Genomic DNA, 18,205 nt, shown 5'->3' on the forward strand with positions numbered 1-18,205 from the left:
ATTCCTAATGTGTAGTGTTCACGGAATATACGCTATAAAGATGTATCACCTATACAGTAAGATACCGTGTCATGTAATGGGAAAGCAAGACGACGTATACACCAGCTAGTGTGTGTTGTTGTTGGTCTGTTAGTCACATGCAGCATGGAACAGTGCTGGTATACCACAACTGATTTATACCACAAGGTGACCCAATATCCGCGTGCTTAAAGAAGGTGTAAAATCACACTGTATTACGTAATGGACTGGCATGAAAGAGTTTTAGATGAATGTGGACTTCTCTATAACCTACGTGTGTTGTCCGCGATTTCCGGCGTTGACATGCAGGGTGGGAAACATTACACTCGATTCCAATCAATGCATTTATAGTGCCTAAAGCCGATCTTTCTGAAAACAAGTCGATTTATTCATAGTCGTCTATTTAGTATTCATAGTCGTTTATTTACATTTTGACCGGTTTGGTCATGTATTACAGGAGTGTAAAATGGATAGCTGGGCATATAGGCTATAATATTGAAAGCTCAGCAGTAACAAGATTCTGATGAAATAGCAATTACAGTACCGTAATCTGACACTTGAGTTATATATACAGTCGTAACCACCAAAGTTTTGCCGTGTTATGTTCAACAGACTTAAGGTCTGCAGATACCTATCTATTCTACCAACATTCCTGTAACCCATATAAAGCATGAGTCCTATACAGCTTAGGTCCTATAAAAGGAATAACTCCTATGAAGTCAAAGTCCCATATAAGGACTTACTCCTATAATAGGAAAATTCATGTAAGGCATCTCCCCTTTAAGGCCTATCACATATAGCCTAAGATCTAACTGCTGTATATAAGGAAGCGGATGGAAGATTCAACCGATAGGCCTATACTTGTCCTTCCAGTCACAATTTTTTTGTAGAAACATTTACATGATTTACAAACATAGATCACAAAAAAACATACAAATCACAGCATATATATATACATATATATATCTTTGGTTTATAGTGGCTATTAGACTCTACACACTCGGTAAGGCATACATATATAGTGGGCAAGGAGTAAGTAAGCAGTGATCGAAAGGAACATTTCTAAATAACAGCGAGCATATGTTTTCCTATAGCGTGGGAGTCTACCTTCAGACTGACCGTCCAGTATGTACATGCCGATGAAATCCATCAGGCCAAATTTTCAGTTTCGTGGCATCCGCTCCCGCTTAACACGATTGATTTTTCCCCTGGAACAGGAATAATGACTATAAAGGGAAACCCTAGAAAGCTCTCACACACTGCTGCGGAGCAGCTTTACGTAACATTCAGGTCTGTGACACGCCAGATGACCAGTACTACAATGGATTTCATCTCTGATGTTAAATTTTCTCCAAGGTCTGTCGAAGACACTTCAAGGTCCTGCTGTCCTAAAAGCTGGTCATTTTGTGAACGGAGAGACCACGAGTCGCCGCCCCTGAAAGAAGATGGCGACGATGACAAAGAGCAGCCACAAGGGGGCAGTATGGCAGAAATCTCCTTCAACTTCATCAACTCAATTATTGGGTCAGGATTAATAGGTGAGTTTGTGTTAATCATCTTCACACAAATATCTTTAAACCTATATAAAAAGAACACACACATCAAAATGCTATGTGCAAAATTTGTTACAAATAAAAGTTCAGAATATCTTTGACACTCCCCTCCAAAAAATTGGCCTCGAAAGATTTTGGCTTTAAAATACATATATCTAATAATATAAATGTATAATGACTAGCGTGTCATTTCATCCTTTCTGATTTTACTCACCCGGAAATGGGTTAGAATTCTCCTTATGTCATCTATACGGGACCTGCTTTCCGGTGTCTGTAGCTAGGAGGCCCTGGTTCCCAACGCACCCAAATAAAATAAGACAAAAAAGGCCATTCTAACAAGCGATTTTTCATGAGTGAGAAATGTAAAATGTGCGTATATAAAAAAGAAATAATAGCAAACAGGGTCGAGGAAAACAGGGTCAGGTTTCAACAGGAACACGGCCTCATTGCAAATCAAACGAACTGTCGACTTGGACAGGCAATGATGGTCTCCGATTTTTATCCTTGGTTTACCCTTTGTGTCTGATTGACAGGAATGCCGTTCGCAATCCGTCAAGCTGGATTAGGCGTGGGAATTTTGCTTTTCCTTGTTGTGGGATTAGCTGCTGGTGAGTGGTCTGACTATATGTAAAGGCGCATTAAAACAGGTGTCAATTCACAAAAGCGGCAATATTCTGCCAAAACTGGACTTCTACTCAAACATCAGGTTAAATGAATGCCCCCGAGGCTGTTAAAAGACAGAATACCAAAACTCTGACCGACCAATGGACTGACAGACAAACGGACGGACGGATAGATAGGAAGACGGATAGACAAAAGGACAGAAAGACACACAGACAGGGGGGCAGTCCGACAGACAGACAAAGCGTCAAACGGATAGACAGGAGAGCATAAAGACAGACAGACAGACAGACAGAGAGGCAGACAGACAGAGAGGCAGACAGACAGACAGACAGACAGACAGACAGACAGACAGACAGACAGACAGACAGGCAGGCAGGCAGGCAGGCAGGCAGGCAGATACACAAAGTGTCAGACGGACAGTCGGATAGACAGGAGGGCATAAAGACAGGCAGACAAACTGTCAGACGGACAGAAGCACACACAAGAGGACGGACAGTCAAGAGGCCTAAGAGACAGGGGGGCAGACAGACAGACAGATAGAACGACCCACAACACAGCTCCTTTGAAGGTTTGTTTGATTGGCGTGAATGCTTCCCGTCTGGGCTCTTCGGTTTCCTACACCCATACATAAACTTGACCGCCGAAAGTGAAAACATTCACCTACCAACCTATAAATCAATCAATCAATCAGTCAGACAATCAAAGGGTTCATTGCAAGGGGCCCTTAATGGCGCATTCTCTGTCTGTCATCGATTAGTTACAAATAGCAAAGAGAGAAGTAGTATAGGAATGACATGTAGTTTAAAGTAATGTCGTACTTTTTGTTTTTATCAAGTTTTCTCTTGAACTATTTTCGACTTTGATAATTACCTGCAGTCATTCAGTTCAATGCAAGTACTGCCATCCGTCATGTCCGGACTGATTAAGTGACATATGTCGCGTGAAGGCTGTGATCTTTATAACAAACACGTAGACTTCTTACTCTGCAATTCTTCTTATTTTAGACATATATTAATATAGTACCTAAAGATAAACATTCCCTTTTTTCTGAAATGTATATATGTTGTTCAGGAGAATGATTAATCATACCACGAAATGGAAACGGTGTAGCCCTATCCGTGGCTCTTAGCATTATATGCACATATATATAAACTAAACGAAGAAAACCAGGTGTCTAAAAAATTAGAAGAATTAGAGTGCTTCTAAACACTCATTTTCCGCGTATATGCATGCACATTGACATTTGTGGATAGTGCACATGCCTGTCACAAACATCTCTTGAACAACAGATTTTACATTCAATGGCCTGAAAAAGCTCTATCCAGCTGTTACAATGGCATGTCGATAGTTTGAGTAAGCTTTGATACTGGACACAATGGCTGCTTAAAGGAACATATGGCGAAGAGATTATGATAGTGCATTTCTTGTGGAGTGCAGGGAATATATACTGATTGACTGACTAGATGACAGACAGACAGGCAGGCAGACAAACCGACTGACTGGATGGCAGACAGACAGACAGGCAGACAGACAGATTCAATGGATGACAGACTGACCGAATGATGGACAGACTGACACACTGACTGCCACCCTGATTGACACTCCGACTGACTGACTGACTGGATGACAGACAGACAAACAGGCAGACAGACAGATTCAATGGATGACAGAGTGACTGACCGAATGAGGGACAGACTGACACACTGACTGACACCCTGATTGACACACTGACTGAATGACTGACTGACTGGATGACAGACAGGCAGATTGACTGGATGACAGACTGACTGACTGGATGACAGACAGACAGACAGACAGACAGACAGACAGGCAGATTGACTGGATGACAGACAGACTGACACACTGACGGACACCCTGATCGACACACTGACTGACTGACTGATGTAACCGCAAGAAGTTTGATTAGTTTAAGGCCACATCAGTTTTAATTCTTGTTTTACGGCCAGAAAAAATCTTTTTTTCGCCGAAGGAGAGTATGAAAGTAATAATAAAACATGAAAATCATCTAATTTGTGGAAAATGCGAACTGTCTCGGCAATTTTTCTCTTTGGGTGCATATTTACATAATTTACATGATCGGAAAGCCTTGAAAAACGAGAAAAGCTTTATTTTTATTGCATTTTGGGGTTTCTAATGTCAGCTAGCACGTCAAACACAAAATAAGATTTGTGTCCTCTATGAAGAAACATGCAAATAAGAGTGACGGATTGGCTCTTGGATAATCAATGTTCATATATCCCACTGACTTGACTGAATAGCTTCTAAGCTAAGCACAGATGCACATTTCTATGGCTGATTAACACATTAGTGGCATGCATGATGCATGTGTTTGAGATGATAGACGCTTTTTTAATGATGAGCTCGAAGGACACTGTAGTGACCGGAGTGAAGCTTCGCTCCTTGCCTGGTGCGAGACGACATATCCTAAAACAACAATCATGTCATCCAGCAAAACTTGAATTGTAGTCTGCGATCTCAGACTGCGATCTCAGACTGCGATCTCAGACTGCGAATTCTCCAAAAAATATTCTGTTGAATTTAACAGAAAGTCTATTGGCTGTGTGATGCTAGAATATAATCAGCTATTGCAACAGATTCTTCTGTCCTCGCAGTAGATTATTCTTTGAATAAGGCGCACATTTTCTTTGTAATATCATAATCCAACATAAAGATTGTGTTGGACTAACAACATATTTTGTGTTGGACTAACAACATATTGTTTTGGACTAACAACATATTGTTTTGAACTAACAATATATATTGTGTTGGACTAACAGTATATTTTGTGTTGAACTAACAACATATTTTGTGTTGGACTAACAACATATTTTGTTGGACTAACAACATATTTTGTGTTGGACTAACAACATATTTTGTGTTGGACGAACAACATACTTTGTGTTGGACTAACAACATATTGTTTTGAACTAACAACATATTTTGTGTTGGACAAACAACATATTTTGTGTTGGACTAACAACATACTTTGTGTTGGACTATCAACATATTGTTTTGGATTAACAACATATCTTGTGTTGGACCAACAATACATTTTGTGTTGGGCTAACAACATATTGTTTTGGACAAACAACATATTTTGTGTTGAACTAACAACATATTGTATTGAACTAACAACATATTGTTTTGAACTAACAATATATATTGTGTTGGACTAACAGTATATTTTGTGTTGAACTAACAACATATTTTGTGTTGGACTAACAACATATTTTGTTGGACTAACAACATATTTTGTTTTGGACTAACAACATATTTTGTGTTGGACTAACAACATATTTTGTTGGACTAACAACATATTATTTTGAACTAACAATATATATTGTGTTGGACTAACAGTATATTTTATGTTGAACTAACAACATATTTTGTGTTGGACTAACTACATATTTTGTTGGACTAACAACATAGTTTGTTTTGGACTAACAACATATTTTGTGTTGGACTAACAACATATTATGCTAAATATGACAGATTGTTATGTTACGGTAACAGAAAATAAAATCAAGCATCACTCAGACAACAGATTCTCTGTTGGTGTGTGAGTAGCCATGCTTGTACCAACTGAGGCAACAAGGACACTATATACATTATACCTGCATTGTTTTTGTATGCTGCACTATTTCTTTTGAGAGATTTAATCAGGATTCCGCTGTCATATTCGGTATCAAATTTCTGTATATGCCAGATTCCAGTTTGTATCATCGGCAGATATATATATGTACGCGATCAGAAGTTCTTGAAGATATTGGATAAATGATACCCAAAAGTGGAAACTTTTCTTATGTTTCAGATTACTCTGTTTTACTCTTAATTAGGGCTGGTAATTTGTCACGGACTCTTTCGTATCAGGTAAGAAAACGTATCTTTTTTGTGCCTTTAGTGGTTATGTGAAAACCTTCTCTCCAATCTTACAAACCTGGTATACGCATGTGTACCCGTACCCAAGTCGAGACGCAGTATACTCCGTCCGAATCCCCGTTGGGGTGTGGGTAATCAAAACCAACTGTGCCCATAACGTCGTTAATCACGTAGGTGACACGCAGATCTTAGACCTGTTTCAGAAATACGGACCTGGGTTGTCTTGCGCAAAGCCATCGTACGGTGTGCTGATTGTAACTACAATGTCAGCCTATGTTGGCGGTGATAACGTATGTCGCTATGGTAGCTCCTATCAATTTAACCTACAATTAATAAATGATCTACTAATTTTAACAAAAAGTCTGTTGTCTGAGTGATGCCATGAATATATTCTGTTATCATAAAACAATACGGTGTTATATTCAAGAGATCATCATGTTTGTTTAATATAATGCTCATACAAAGTGTGTGCTACGTTTAACCGAATAATCCCACCACAATAACAGAACAAATTCTAGCTTCACTCAAACAACAGACATTCGGTAATCGCTTTTGCCAGCGGGACCTGCACTCGCTAACCTGAAAGTTCAATGTTATTTCGACTGTGCTGTTCTCAATAAGTCCAAGCTATTCTCTACAGATGCAGGGTTCCTTTAATCCTGAAGTATATCGCCTAAATGAATAATAAAGACAATACAAATGTACCTGGCGCATCGTCAGCGGCCTAACTTCATTAGTCGCCATTTTACAATAGAGTCGGCTGCACTCGGTAACATTCGGAAAAATATAAACCTGATGTGGAGGGTTTGGTATATATGTCAAGGAGATGTACACTCGTTAATGGGCTACAAACAGCACGTTTTTTTAATAAATTTGAACTTTTTTTTTTTAATAATGAACAGACGCAACTAACTTTTTTAATATATTTGAGAACTTTTTTTTTTTTTAATAATGAACAGACGCAACTAACTACAGTGAAAATAGAAAATGCTGTTAATGCGGGAAGAGCAGCCGAGTTCTGTCTAGCAAGGCATTCAAATGATTCGAAATCGCAGCATTTAGACGAAACGGCCGAGATTCAGGTTATAAGTGTAACGTTTCGATGCGGTTTATATAGAAACAGAGCAGCTCAGTAAATGGCCTAATCCCTCAGTACTATGTCTGTCAAACATCACCTATAGGCCTTATATAGGTCTATCTCAAGGGAACATAGGACGATTTCTTGGCAGCCTGACGATCTGGACTACATGCCTTAGTTCAAGTCAGCGGAGCTAGTCCTTGAGCGCCCCAAGCTGGACGAGACTGCTAATGGTTTCAGTCGGAAACAGGCCTTTTCCAGCCCTTGGGCAATGGGGCTGTGTATTCAACTTCAACTTCTGACCTTTAAAACGGGTATTTAAGTTTGCTCGGTAGCTTTTGCTCGGGCTCTTGGGGGTTAAACGATATGAAGCGGTAGCACCTACGAAGAGTAGGGTCCTAAAGGGATACAGAATGGGCACTAATTGCCTGACAGAGGAGATAGGGTTTCCTTGCAGCTTTGGTCACGCTTAAAGAATCTAACATTCAGCTTAGGCAAGGCATAGTCTGGACTTCTCTCACACCAGCCAATCAGGAACGATATTCTGTATCCCTTTAAGGAAAATGAAGATATGCCAGAAAAAATAGATTTTGTTTTCATTCTTGAGGTGTATTTTCTATATCAAATGACTCCTCTATTTCATGCATACTTTCCGTCAATTGTCAGGAACTATTCGGAAATGACACTATCGATGGACGCGGGACTAGCCTGGCGCCCTCAATTCGGTCTTTCATCATTGACCACAGCAGCCAACTTAATTTCCGGGCATACCGCTTGGGCCTTACGAGAACTGTAGTTTAAAGTCTTTTTTACGCCCAAAGAAGAAAGCCGAGAAGTTTTTTGTACTTCTGTGTGTAAGAATTCATCCTATGCTCCGTAATAAGAAATGAAAACCAAGCGTTTAAATGAAACGTTTACAGATTTCAACCCGTATTGTGGAGCTTATCGGGACCGGGTGCTTAAAGATGCTTATGTTTTAATTGCTAGGACACACGCTGTAAAAACTAATCTGTTAAATTTTGTGTACACAATATTGTGCTTGATGAGGGATTGCTTATTCCACACCACGCAGCAATTTGAGTAATTCTAGACCAGTGACGTCTGTAAATCACAAGTAACATCAGCTTTAATTTTAAACATATACATGAACTGTTGGAATAAACCCTAACTGAGGTAAAGTGACCAGAGGCCGTGTTTCATTGGTTGCGTGTGACCATTTGCCAACTATCACACTGTCGTCCCTGCTCTGGTTTGAGCTCGTAGCTGCCCTATACGATGACGTTGTAACTGTCCTATACGATGACGTTGTAGCTGTCCTATACGATGACGTTGTAGCTGTCCTATACGATGACCTAGTAGCTGTCCTATATGATGACGTTGTAGCTGTCCTATACGATGACGTTGTAGCTGTCCTATACGATGTCCTTGTAGCTGTCCAATACGATGACGTTATGGCTATCCTATACGATGACCTTGTAGCTGTCCTATACGACGACGTTGTAGCTCTGTCTTTCAATTACCTTGTAGCCGCACCATACAATGGTATTGTAGCTATATCATGTAGTGACTCTTTAGCTCTCCTGTACGACAACCTTGTAGGTGTGCCACATGTATAATGATACACTCACAATTGTTTCACAGGAGATGATGTTCAAGGTATTCGGACGGGCGGGTTTTGTATTGGCCACACTGTTACAGTTTCTGTTACCGTTTTTAAGTAAGTCAGGATTCTCAACACGTTTGTTTACTTACATTTTAAGAACGTTATCTTCATTCAGCAGTGAATCTGGAAAATAACCTTCTAAGTTCGAAATGGAGCATCCCAGTACATAATGATAAAACTTTATACAGTATTATTAAAACATGCAACCTTTAAAGATAAGCGTCATGTCTACATGTAGACAGGTTCTTCATTCCTCACGGGTACTCATGGTATTAGTAAATGCTCGACGTGCATGTAGTTCTGTCTTGTATGGTTTTGCATGAGGTTCTCAGCAGACCAGTTGCCTCCCACCTTCACAATATATGTCACCCATCAGAAGGTTGCCAAAGGTCGATGGTTTACTCCAGCATTGCGGTTTACATCATTCATAAAAGTGGCCGCCACTGTAGACCGTATTGAAAAAATGTTAACCATGGCGACAAACAACAACCATATAAAGAAAGAAATAAAAGTCATGCCCAAACTCCAGCCAGCCAGTAAACTAGAAATATGTGTTTTTGAAGGAAACCCTTTCGGACCAGCTTTGTGTGCTGAAAGCGAATTACTACTTGTAGGCTTATAACTGAAGAAAAGGTGGCAAACAAAATATTTTCCTTATTGCCTGGAATTTTCATTCTGTTGCAGCAATGGTTAGTTACAACGTTGTTATAGGAGACACAATAACAAAAGTTTTAACGAGATTTGCCGGTGGTAAGTATATGTGTAACTTGCTTCGTACGTATATGTTTATATTTTTCCATACACAGGATGGCTTCATCTCCGACCGTACATTGGGAGGTCTTTCAGCAACCTGCGGATGGTTGCCCGTTTCCTCCGGGATGTGTCCGGTTTCTTCCAACCATAATGCTGGCCTCCGTAGTATAAGTGAAATATTCTTGAGTACGGAGTAAAACACCAATCAAACAAGCATATACAGGAATGTATTTAAAAGAATCTATGTATCTATAGATCTTTGTTATGTATAAGCCTCGGGCAAGGTATTTTCATCCTATACCCTCGCTGGCTTATTTAGCCATAGCTTTGGTCCCACCACCTCCAATGGGCATCTAACCATTACAAGGTCGCAGGTTCGAATCCAGTTCTCGCTTGTTCGGTGGCGGCTTCTTAGTCAGGACGTTTGACATTGTCTTGGTGACGGTTGGTGGTTTACTCCAGACACTCCAGCGCCCTCCGCCTATATACCCCTAATCGGGGTCGCACAAGTGAAAACATTTTGAAGTACGGCATGAAACACTTATCGAATGAGTAAATGAATAATGAATTAATGAATGAATTATGGCATTCTTGTATATATAGGCCTGCGTATAAATATGTACTTACATGTATATTAAGAAGCAAAATATATAAAACTGTGATGTCGTTGAAGCAATCAATACATAATGATCGATATTTGACGAAGTCCCCAATGCAAGGCCAAGTTGTACCAAAATCACTGTTGGCAGAAACCAAACGAAATATTGAAAATATTAATTTCACCCAAAATACGTTAATGTTTTATCGCTTTTCTTTCTGTCCTCTATCAGTGACTGTTCATCGTGACATCATCATTTTGGCCGTGACGGCTCTCGTCACGTTACCACTGTCACTCTACAGGAATATCGACAAACTCGGCAAGGTAAAAAGCTAAAGCTATATGTCTAGAACCTAAACTCTATGATACCACCTGTTCTGCTTCACTGCTTTTGTGTCCTTAAGTAAAAAATAATCTGAACCAATTGATCGGCGCCTGAACCTTTCTGCATGTTGTGGTAATCAGCACTTCTCGAATGAGGGGAAACACGCCCCGCTGACTAAATTTAACTGGCCATCGTGAAAAAAAAAAAAAAACACAGCTGACTAAATTCAATTGTTCATTGCTCATCGTATACAGACATCATCTACAACTCTTGTAACCCTTGAGATAATGCTTGAATGTGAGCGTATGTTTCCCCTGGACGCTCTGTAGAGAGTTATTGACCTTACTATGCCTCTGAAGAAAGGCGTGGGAATTTTGACATTCTGCCAATCTTGCAGTGTATAAAACACCCATCGGGATTGCGGGGATCAGTTCGAAATAGTGCACTCAGACAAAATTGTTCTGCAAATGTGTGGATCGATTCGACTGCATCTGGCCCTCCTGTAATTTTTGCATCTCTTTTGTGGGCAGGAGATCCGAGGTTCGATCCCTAGTCGGGTCAAACCTATATAAAAGACGTTAAAATCGGCCATATTCGTACTTAAGAGACTAATTTGTTGAGTATATAATGTGACAGAGTGTGGTGTCCTACCAGCTGGGTAAAGTATTTCAGTGACAGCGCTATAAATATGTCCACATTTGTTCATTCTTTCGGTAAAAAAAGGCACAACGGTGGAGTGACCGAATTGATGGTGAAAGAAACGTTAAACCCCAGCCTTCCAATTATATACCAAATGGAGGAACCAATGCCCTTGTTTGTATTTCTCGTTTCAGTGGTCTGGACTATCCATTTTGCTGACTTTTTTCAATATTGTCGTGGTCTATACAAGACTTGCCACCTCCCCTTCAGTGTACGTATATATGCATGTTCGAATATGACTGATTATCTGATACGACAAAGTCAGTGTGAGGAAGACAGGGAGTGACGTTCGTTCCCGGTTTCACAATACGTGCTCTTTGATGGAATATGTCCTATTATATCCCATACTGATCATCCCACGGAACGGATTATCCAGCGCCACTCCCGCTGAGCAAATTTATATCTCCATCAAAGCTTTCGCCTCTAACAAACGCGCACGCATTTCAGCTAATCTTGGACATCAAAGACCTCATTTACTGATTTATCAGCTTTGGAATTTCAAAGGAGCTTATCTCTTCCTTTTTATATTCTTTCAAATAATACATTTGTTTATAGCGACCAACCATAGAGCTGTTCCATGAGGAAATCTTTGGTTTTTGTTCATTGCAACTGTTAGGACAATGTGTTTCTTTAACATGCGGCGTCTTAGTTAATGTATTATGTATGGTGCACAGTAAATAGTTTGCAAAAAAAAAAAACGTCAGAAAAATAAAGAATATGATCAAGAAAGACCTAAACATACCCTAAAATGGCAGAACACCAGAAGTTAAGACTCTGGTCCACTTCCCTGAAAAATCGATAGTAAGCTATACAAGGTAAATGGGGTTAATTTAATAATAATTTGAACGTGACCGCAGCCAGTGGTTGGTTTAAAAGTATGGAAAATTGGAAGAAATCGTATTGCCATTATTGACAATTTGTCTTTCACATCGACCATGTTAATTACCCTTTCCCCCCGTCCGACCCCCTCATACATGTGCGGTGGTGCAGGATACAGCCACGTCTGTACGTCTGTACTTATACATACAACACAAAAGAGATAACCCCGTAAGCTTACGATCGGACACGCCAAGCTTACTGATCGCCCTGGTGTTGGTATATTGTGACTGAGTGAGGTGTCATGTCTGGTGTCTTCGGCGTGGTACTTATCCAGTGAGGAAGCATCATAAATATGGCGGCACTATAGAACCGATCTGTCATATAAATCCACACTCCATCATAACATAGCCAAAAATGAAGTAAAACTGAAAGCTACAATAAAAAAAATATAAAAAAAAACGGAGATGGGGTACCACTGATTTATTTTTCTCAATTTCCAGGCCTACAACCGCAGATGCTTACCAGCTTTACAATAACAACATTCCACAGGGACTTGGATTAGTGGGTATAGGTAAGCGCCCAAGAGAAGATAAAAACTTAAAGTGGAACTGATACAGCTATACCGTGACTGGATGGGGCAACACGTCTGGTGTCTTCGGAATAACGTTCTTCTGACACATCGTTAACGTGACGTTCCTGCGAGACACTGATAACGTGACGCTCCTCTGACACATTGCTAACGTGACGTTCCTCTGACACATTGCTAACCTGAAGCTCCTCTGACACATTGCTAACCTGACTTTCCTCTGAGACACTGATAACGTGACACTCCTCTGACACATTGCTAACCTGAGGTTACTCTGAGAAAACTGATAACATGACATTCCTCTGACACATTGCTATCCTGACGTTCATGTAACACATTCATATCGTGAAGTTTCTGTGACACATTGTTAACCTGACGTCCTCGGACACATTGTTAACCTGACGTCCTCGGACACATTGCTGAGGGTAAAAATGTAACAGTATTTGAATGCACAGGAAGGCACAGATATATCAGGCGTATAATTTATTTATGGCCAACATTACGGTGGGAGGAAATCGGGCAGAGCGCTGGGGAAACCCACGACCATCCGCAGTTTGTGCCGGGGTTAACCCAGTTGTGACCACCAAGCTTAGCCTCAGGTACCAGAGTGAGGTTCAAGCTAAACTTCATTTCGTTTCACAGTATTAACGGTATTATCGTTAACAGGGATTACACTTTCTGAATATAGCACAGATTCTAGTGCTGAAATTTGGCTGAGACCACTGCCGGTTTCGAACCAGCGACCTCAGAGTCAGGTACCAAATCGCCAGCAATACATGTCAACGGACTATATCACTCGACCAACAGGCCTTCCATAAAAAATAGAAGGTAGTTGACCGGTAGACTTTACAGCGAACATGCATTACCTCTCTGATGATCACAAATGACGTCACTCCCTTAGGAGAATAGATCAGATAGGTACAGACGTCATTTTAGAAAGTGGATTAAATAACAGTATTGTTGTTAATAAGGATTACACTTTCTGAATTCGTTTGTCCTTGTTGTCCATGTTTTTTTTTAAGCATGTATAATCGGGTAGATGTCTTTCATTCATAAAAACCTATATTTTAGTGTGATACACTAAAATCCACAATCATGAAAGTAAGAGAATTAGTGCTACCCCGGACATATCAGGTTTTCTACCCTGGTAAACCTTACCCATAAACCTTACCACATAAACCTTACCTATCTTAGGATGATTTTATGACTCGCATCCATTGAAAATATATTACAGCATACACTTCTCGCATAATTACAATATATATGGCGTAAAACACCAAGCAAATAAATAAATAAAATAAACATAACACGGTACATGTCCTAACCCAAATTTATCCATATCTCATTTTGTTTTTAGCGATTGTTTGTCACCACAACAGTTTCGTGCTGTACTCCTCCCTATCGCGGCCCACCTCCCGGCGATGGCGAACCGTTACCCACGTCAGCGTCTTTACTGCCACTGCCATTCTCCTGACGTTCGCCTTAGGGGGCTATCTCACATTTACCGGAAATACTCAAGGTAAGCGTATATGGCCGTTCTGCGATTGAGTCGTACAACTGCACAGTAGGCCTACAGATAGAGGTTTTAGATGTCCAGACAGTGAAAGGCTAAAACTGTGTTAACGTGCCTGTGCCACTACCAGCATGACAGTCACTAACTCAGTCAATCGACAGAATTTAGTCAGGTGCATTATTTATTATTGACGTAAGTAATACATTTTTTCATTAAATCGACATATGGACGTGGCCTTGAATGGGGGACCTATTAATTACGTAATAAATCATTCTCTCGGGCAGTCAGTTATTTAATACGTACATACACACATTTAGTAGGAGATTCAAATAGACTATTAGCCAATCAGTCAGTCAGTCAAGCAAGCAATCAATCAATCAGTCTGTTAGTGAATCAATTACTCAATCAGTCAATCAATTAGACAATCAGTCGATCAATCTATACAAATTAGGCAAATGGGAATCTTAATCGCTAACTCACTGAACTATTAGTCTATCAATCAATACATCAGTCATTCAATCAATCAATATTCAGTTTATTAATTATCTCAGGTGACATTTTGGAGAACTTCTGTCTGGATGATGACCTTGCCAATGTTGCCCGCTTAGCCTTTGCTGTGATCGTAATGATGACATACCCACTTGATTGTTTTGTGGCAAGGGAGGTAAGTAATGGCCATGATTTAATCTGAATTCTACTCCGCTGTTAGTTGCGGGCCGTGTGCAAATATACACATTAAATAGAGATGACCTTTCAAACAACATCGAGTGTGTCACGCAACACACCGTCCGGTATGTTTACCTCCCCGCGTAATACGATTTCATGCTGTTTATGTCTACAAATAATCGAATTTGAGCCTGTTTGCTTGTTAGATTTGCTTCGTGATGTGTATAAAGGTGAACTATCAGAATTTCCTTCAGTGATAAAAGTGTTATTTCGCACAGCTTATAGATATCGCTTTTGTTTTTACATTTTTTTTATATTTTACACTCAGACTCCATGATGTTGAAAAAGAAACATTTCTTTCAAGACGTTCCAATGTGAGCTCCGCAGTAATACACGTACAGTAAACGTATCTAGGTCAGCTGCTATGGCCTATGCTTGCTGTTGATTGGTCTAAAATGCATGAGCTCTGTGGAGAGAGTAAAACAGAAGTGAAGCATGAAATATGCCGTTTTTGCCACATTTTCTTCATTTTAGGGAATAGAATAGACTTTAACACCTTCGTCTTGGTGTTTGTTGCGTAACCCGATACCGCTGAACCTTGTTTCGTACCGAGTCAAATAACGCATTCGAGGGACGAGACACGGTTCACAGGTATCAGGTTACGCAACGAACACCAAGACGAAGGTGTTAAATCCTAAACTCCAAAATGTCAAGAATAAAATATTCAGAGAACATTTTATTTTACTTTTATCTACTTTTCAACACAGCGATAAAAAAGAATAATTTGTTTTTCGAGTGGACATTCTCCTTGTTACAACGCTCGTGCATCCTCCGCAAAATGGTTACAGAGGCTATATACCGGAGATCGTTTGGCTGTTATAAAATTATCTCAAAACATCGCTGATGATTGTTTTGCTAAAACATCTCCGCTATTGCTTTTATAATATTAGAGTATTTGCACTCACAAATGAAGGTCTAATTATAACAGATTATATCCCTTTGCCTCCATGTTTTAAAGTGCTGCCTCACTGAATCAGGGAGCTGCAGATACCAGATATAACACCCCGCAGTCTACTAAACAGCGACACTGACACCATATACCCATCAACTGTCCTCGTGTGGTCGAGAAATGGTTGTAACCAGATTGAATAGATACTTTTGCTTGACCGAACTCTTGTCCATATCTATAATCAGTCCATCCTGTAACTTTTACAGGTGGTCGAGAATGTCATCAGCACAGAGGACAAAGGTCCTTTCTGGCGGCACGCGCTACTTACTGTCACCATTGCCGCCGCCATCACGGGTGTCTCCATGATAACCGACTGCGTAGGAATTGTCATGGAGCTCAACGTAAGTAAAGTGTACCGATACAACATATTTTTTTCATCAGTTTTATAGAAACTCACGCGATCATGATGAAAATATTTTTTTTTTGTTTTGCTTGTTTTCCGAACATAAAAGACAACCGGTTACTGTTTGTATCAAATATTGTGAAAGTTTATTGTACATTGCATTACGCTACTTCTGAAGCGTTGCATGGCACCAGTTTGCAAAGACAAATATGTTTAAACGTCGTTCTTCACTTTGGATACACAAACAGATAGTCAAAGATTTTCTCCTAATCTCATTGAAGGGGCAGACATAGTGTCATATATTGGTAGCCTCTTTCTCGTTTGGTGATGTTTGATTGGAGCACACAAAATCCGCTGCATCTCTTTTTCTCTGATTTTCCTAAACACATAAAAATCAACGCACCTTGCATTCTCAGGCTCCAGCCTTACACACGCAGAAACCATTGCAACTCACATTCCCCGCTTCTCCACCTTGAACACGCAGAAACCATCGCAACTCACATTCCCCGCTTCTCCACCTTGAACACGCAGAAACCATCGCAACTCGCATTCTCCACTTCTCCACCTTGAACACTCAGAAACCATCGCAACTCGCATTCTCCACTTCTCCACCTTCAACACGCAGAAACCATCGCAACTCACATTCCCCGCTTCTCCACCTTGAACACGCAGAAACCATCGCAACTCGCATTCTCCACTTCTCCACCTTGAACACTCAGAAACCATCGCAACTTACAATCTCCACTTCTCCCCTTGAATACTCAGAAATCATCGCAACTTACATTCTCCACTTCGCCCCTTGAACTCACAGAAACCAGCGTATCTGCGTTCACGCCATGTTGGATTCTAACCATGCACCTGAACCGTATGGATGTAAACAATCTCAGCAATACGCCGTGAAGAAAATACATAAGCCTCTTGAAAAGTTTGAATTCTGTGAATCTACATACTATTTGATCACAATTTACATGTGTCATGACTTTCTACGCCTTTCTTTCTCAGGGAGTCCTGGTGGCGTCACCTTTAGCGTTTATCATCCCCGCTGTATGTGTTATTCAGCTGCGCACAGATCCGATTCTCAGCAAAGCGAATATTGGACCCTTGATGGTGCTATTCTTCGGTCTCCTGTTAACAATGATTGGACTTTCTACGGTTGTCATGGAAATTTATCATGGTGTTTCTTGTAACCATGGTGAAGAAATGGCCTACTGTAAAGCTTCCAATAACATCCATTCTGTGACTCAACATATAACAAAGCGAGGTGTCAGCTAGCGGAAACGACATGATAATGTTTAGCTGTTGAAATTAAGTGTCTGTAATTTGGTGTGTGGTAACGAAATATCTGACACAGTCTGTTGATTATGATGTAATTGCATTTCGTGTTGAAATCGGTTTTTGCAAACGGCAGATTGCATGTGAAATGTAGGCTGGGCATAAACAGGTTTCTGCGCGCCGTCGAGAAAGGAGAAGTTATAAAGGAGTGACAGTTACGCTACTCCTACTGATCCACAAAACGCCAAAAGGTGTTATACTCCATTCGAGGGTGATGTTGCCAGAATGTAGTACCCAGAAGCAAATAAAGTTAAATCAGAGGTTTCATTTACTTTATACCAGAAAATTCTAAAACACCAGACATCTTGTTTTCTTTGCTTATCTGCAAATAGTCTGACAAGGCAAGAATTAGCGGCAGATCTGAATGACCAGCTGTACAATTACCCCAGTAATATGCCCTTTTCCTGAGGCATTGCCCAGTTCTCTCTTCTAGCATTCAGCTATCATAGGGTAACGCATTGCCCCAATAACGAGTTGCTTCTAGTTTCGTATCTGGTATACATTCTCTGCGGCACTGCTACAGCAATGAGTAACTTTCCGTATCACAGCGTCGGTGAAGGTACGTTTACCACAGGTATGGTATGCTGAATTATTGAGGTTCCTCCTGTAGCACAACCCCTGTAAAGATACATGCACATGCATTTCTGCGGTATTCCTAAAGAGATAAGCCATCTCCGCAGCACTGACTTAGTGAAGGTACATTGTTCTGTGCTTACAGGTATTGCA

At 40.4% G+C, this 18,205-nt stretch overlaps 1 protein-coding gene across 1 annotated transcript; it reads left to right on the forward strand.

The window, feature by feature from the left end:
* The first annotated feature begins 1,201 nt into the window (after positions 1-1,201).
* Positions 1,202-18,205, forward strand: LOC135477894 (putative sodium-coupled neutral amino acid transporter 11). The gene is made up of 12 exons (XM_064758105.1): positions 1,202-1,556; positions 2,105-2,179; positions 6,028-6,086; positions 8,815-8,890; positions 9,521-9,586; positions 10,420-10,511; positions 11,346-11,422; positions 12,531-12,601; positions 13,974-14,135; positions 14,681-14,793; positions 16,011-16,145; positions 17,150-18,205. The coding sequence occupies exons 1-12, from the start codon at positions 1,241-1,243 to the stop codon at positions 17,417-17,419; spliced, it is 1,512 nt and encodes a 503-aa protein (XP_064614175.1). The 5' UTR covers positions 1,202-1,240; the 3' UTR covers positions 17,420-18,205.

The sequence above is a fragment of the Liolophura sinensis genome, chromosome 11 (assembly GCF_032854445.1).
Source record: "Liolophura sinensis isolate JHLJ2023 chromosome 11, CUHK_Ljap_v2, whole genome shotgun sequence".
In the NCBI taxonomy this organism is placed as follows: domain Eukaryota; kingdom Metazoa; phylum Mollusca; class Polyplacophora; order Chitonida; family Chitonidae; genus Liolophura; species Liolophura sinensis.

Bases quoted from the DNA above. Each gene is read 5' to 3' on its own strand.
- LOC135477894 (XM_064758105.1), top strand. From the start codon at position 1,241: ATGACTATAAAGGGAAACCCTAGAAAGCTCTCACACACTGCTGCGGAG. The intron at 2,180-6,027 runs GTGAGTGGTCTG...CTTATGTTTCAG, and splicing joins TGTTGTGGGATTAGCTGCTG to ATTACTCTGTTTTACTCTTA. The intron at 6,087-8,814 runs GTAAGAAAACGT...ATTGTTTCACAG, and splicing joins CACGGACTCTTTCGTATCAG to GAGATGATGTTCAAGGTATT.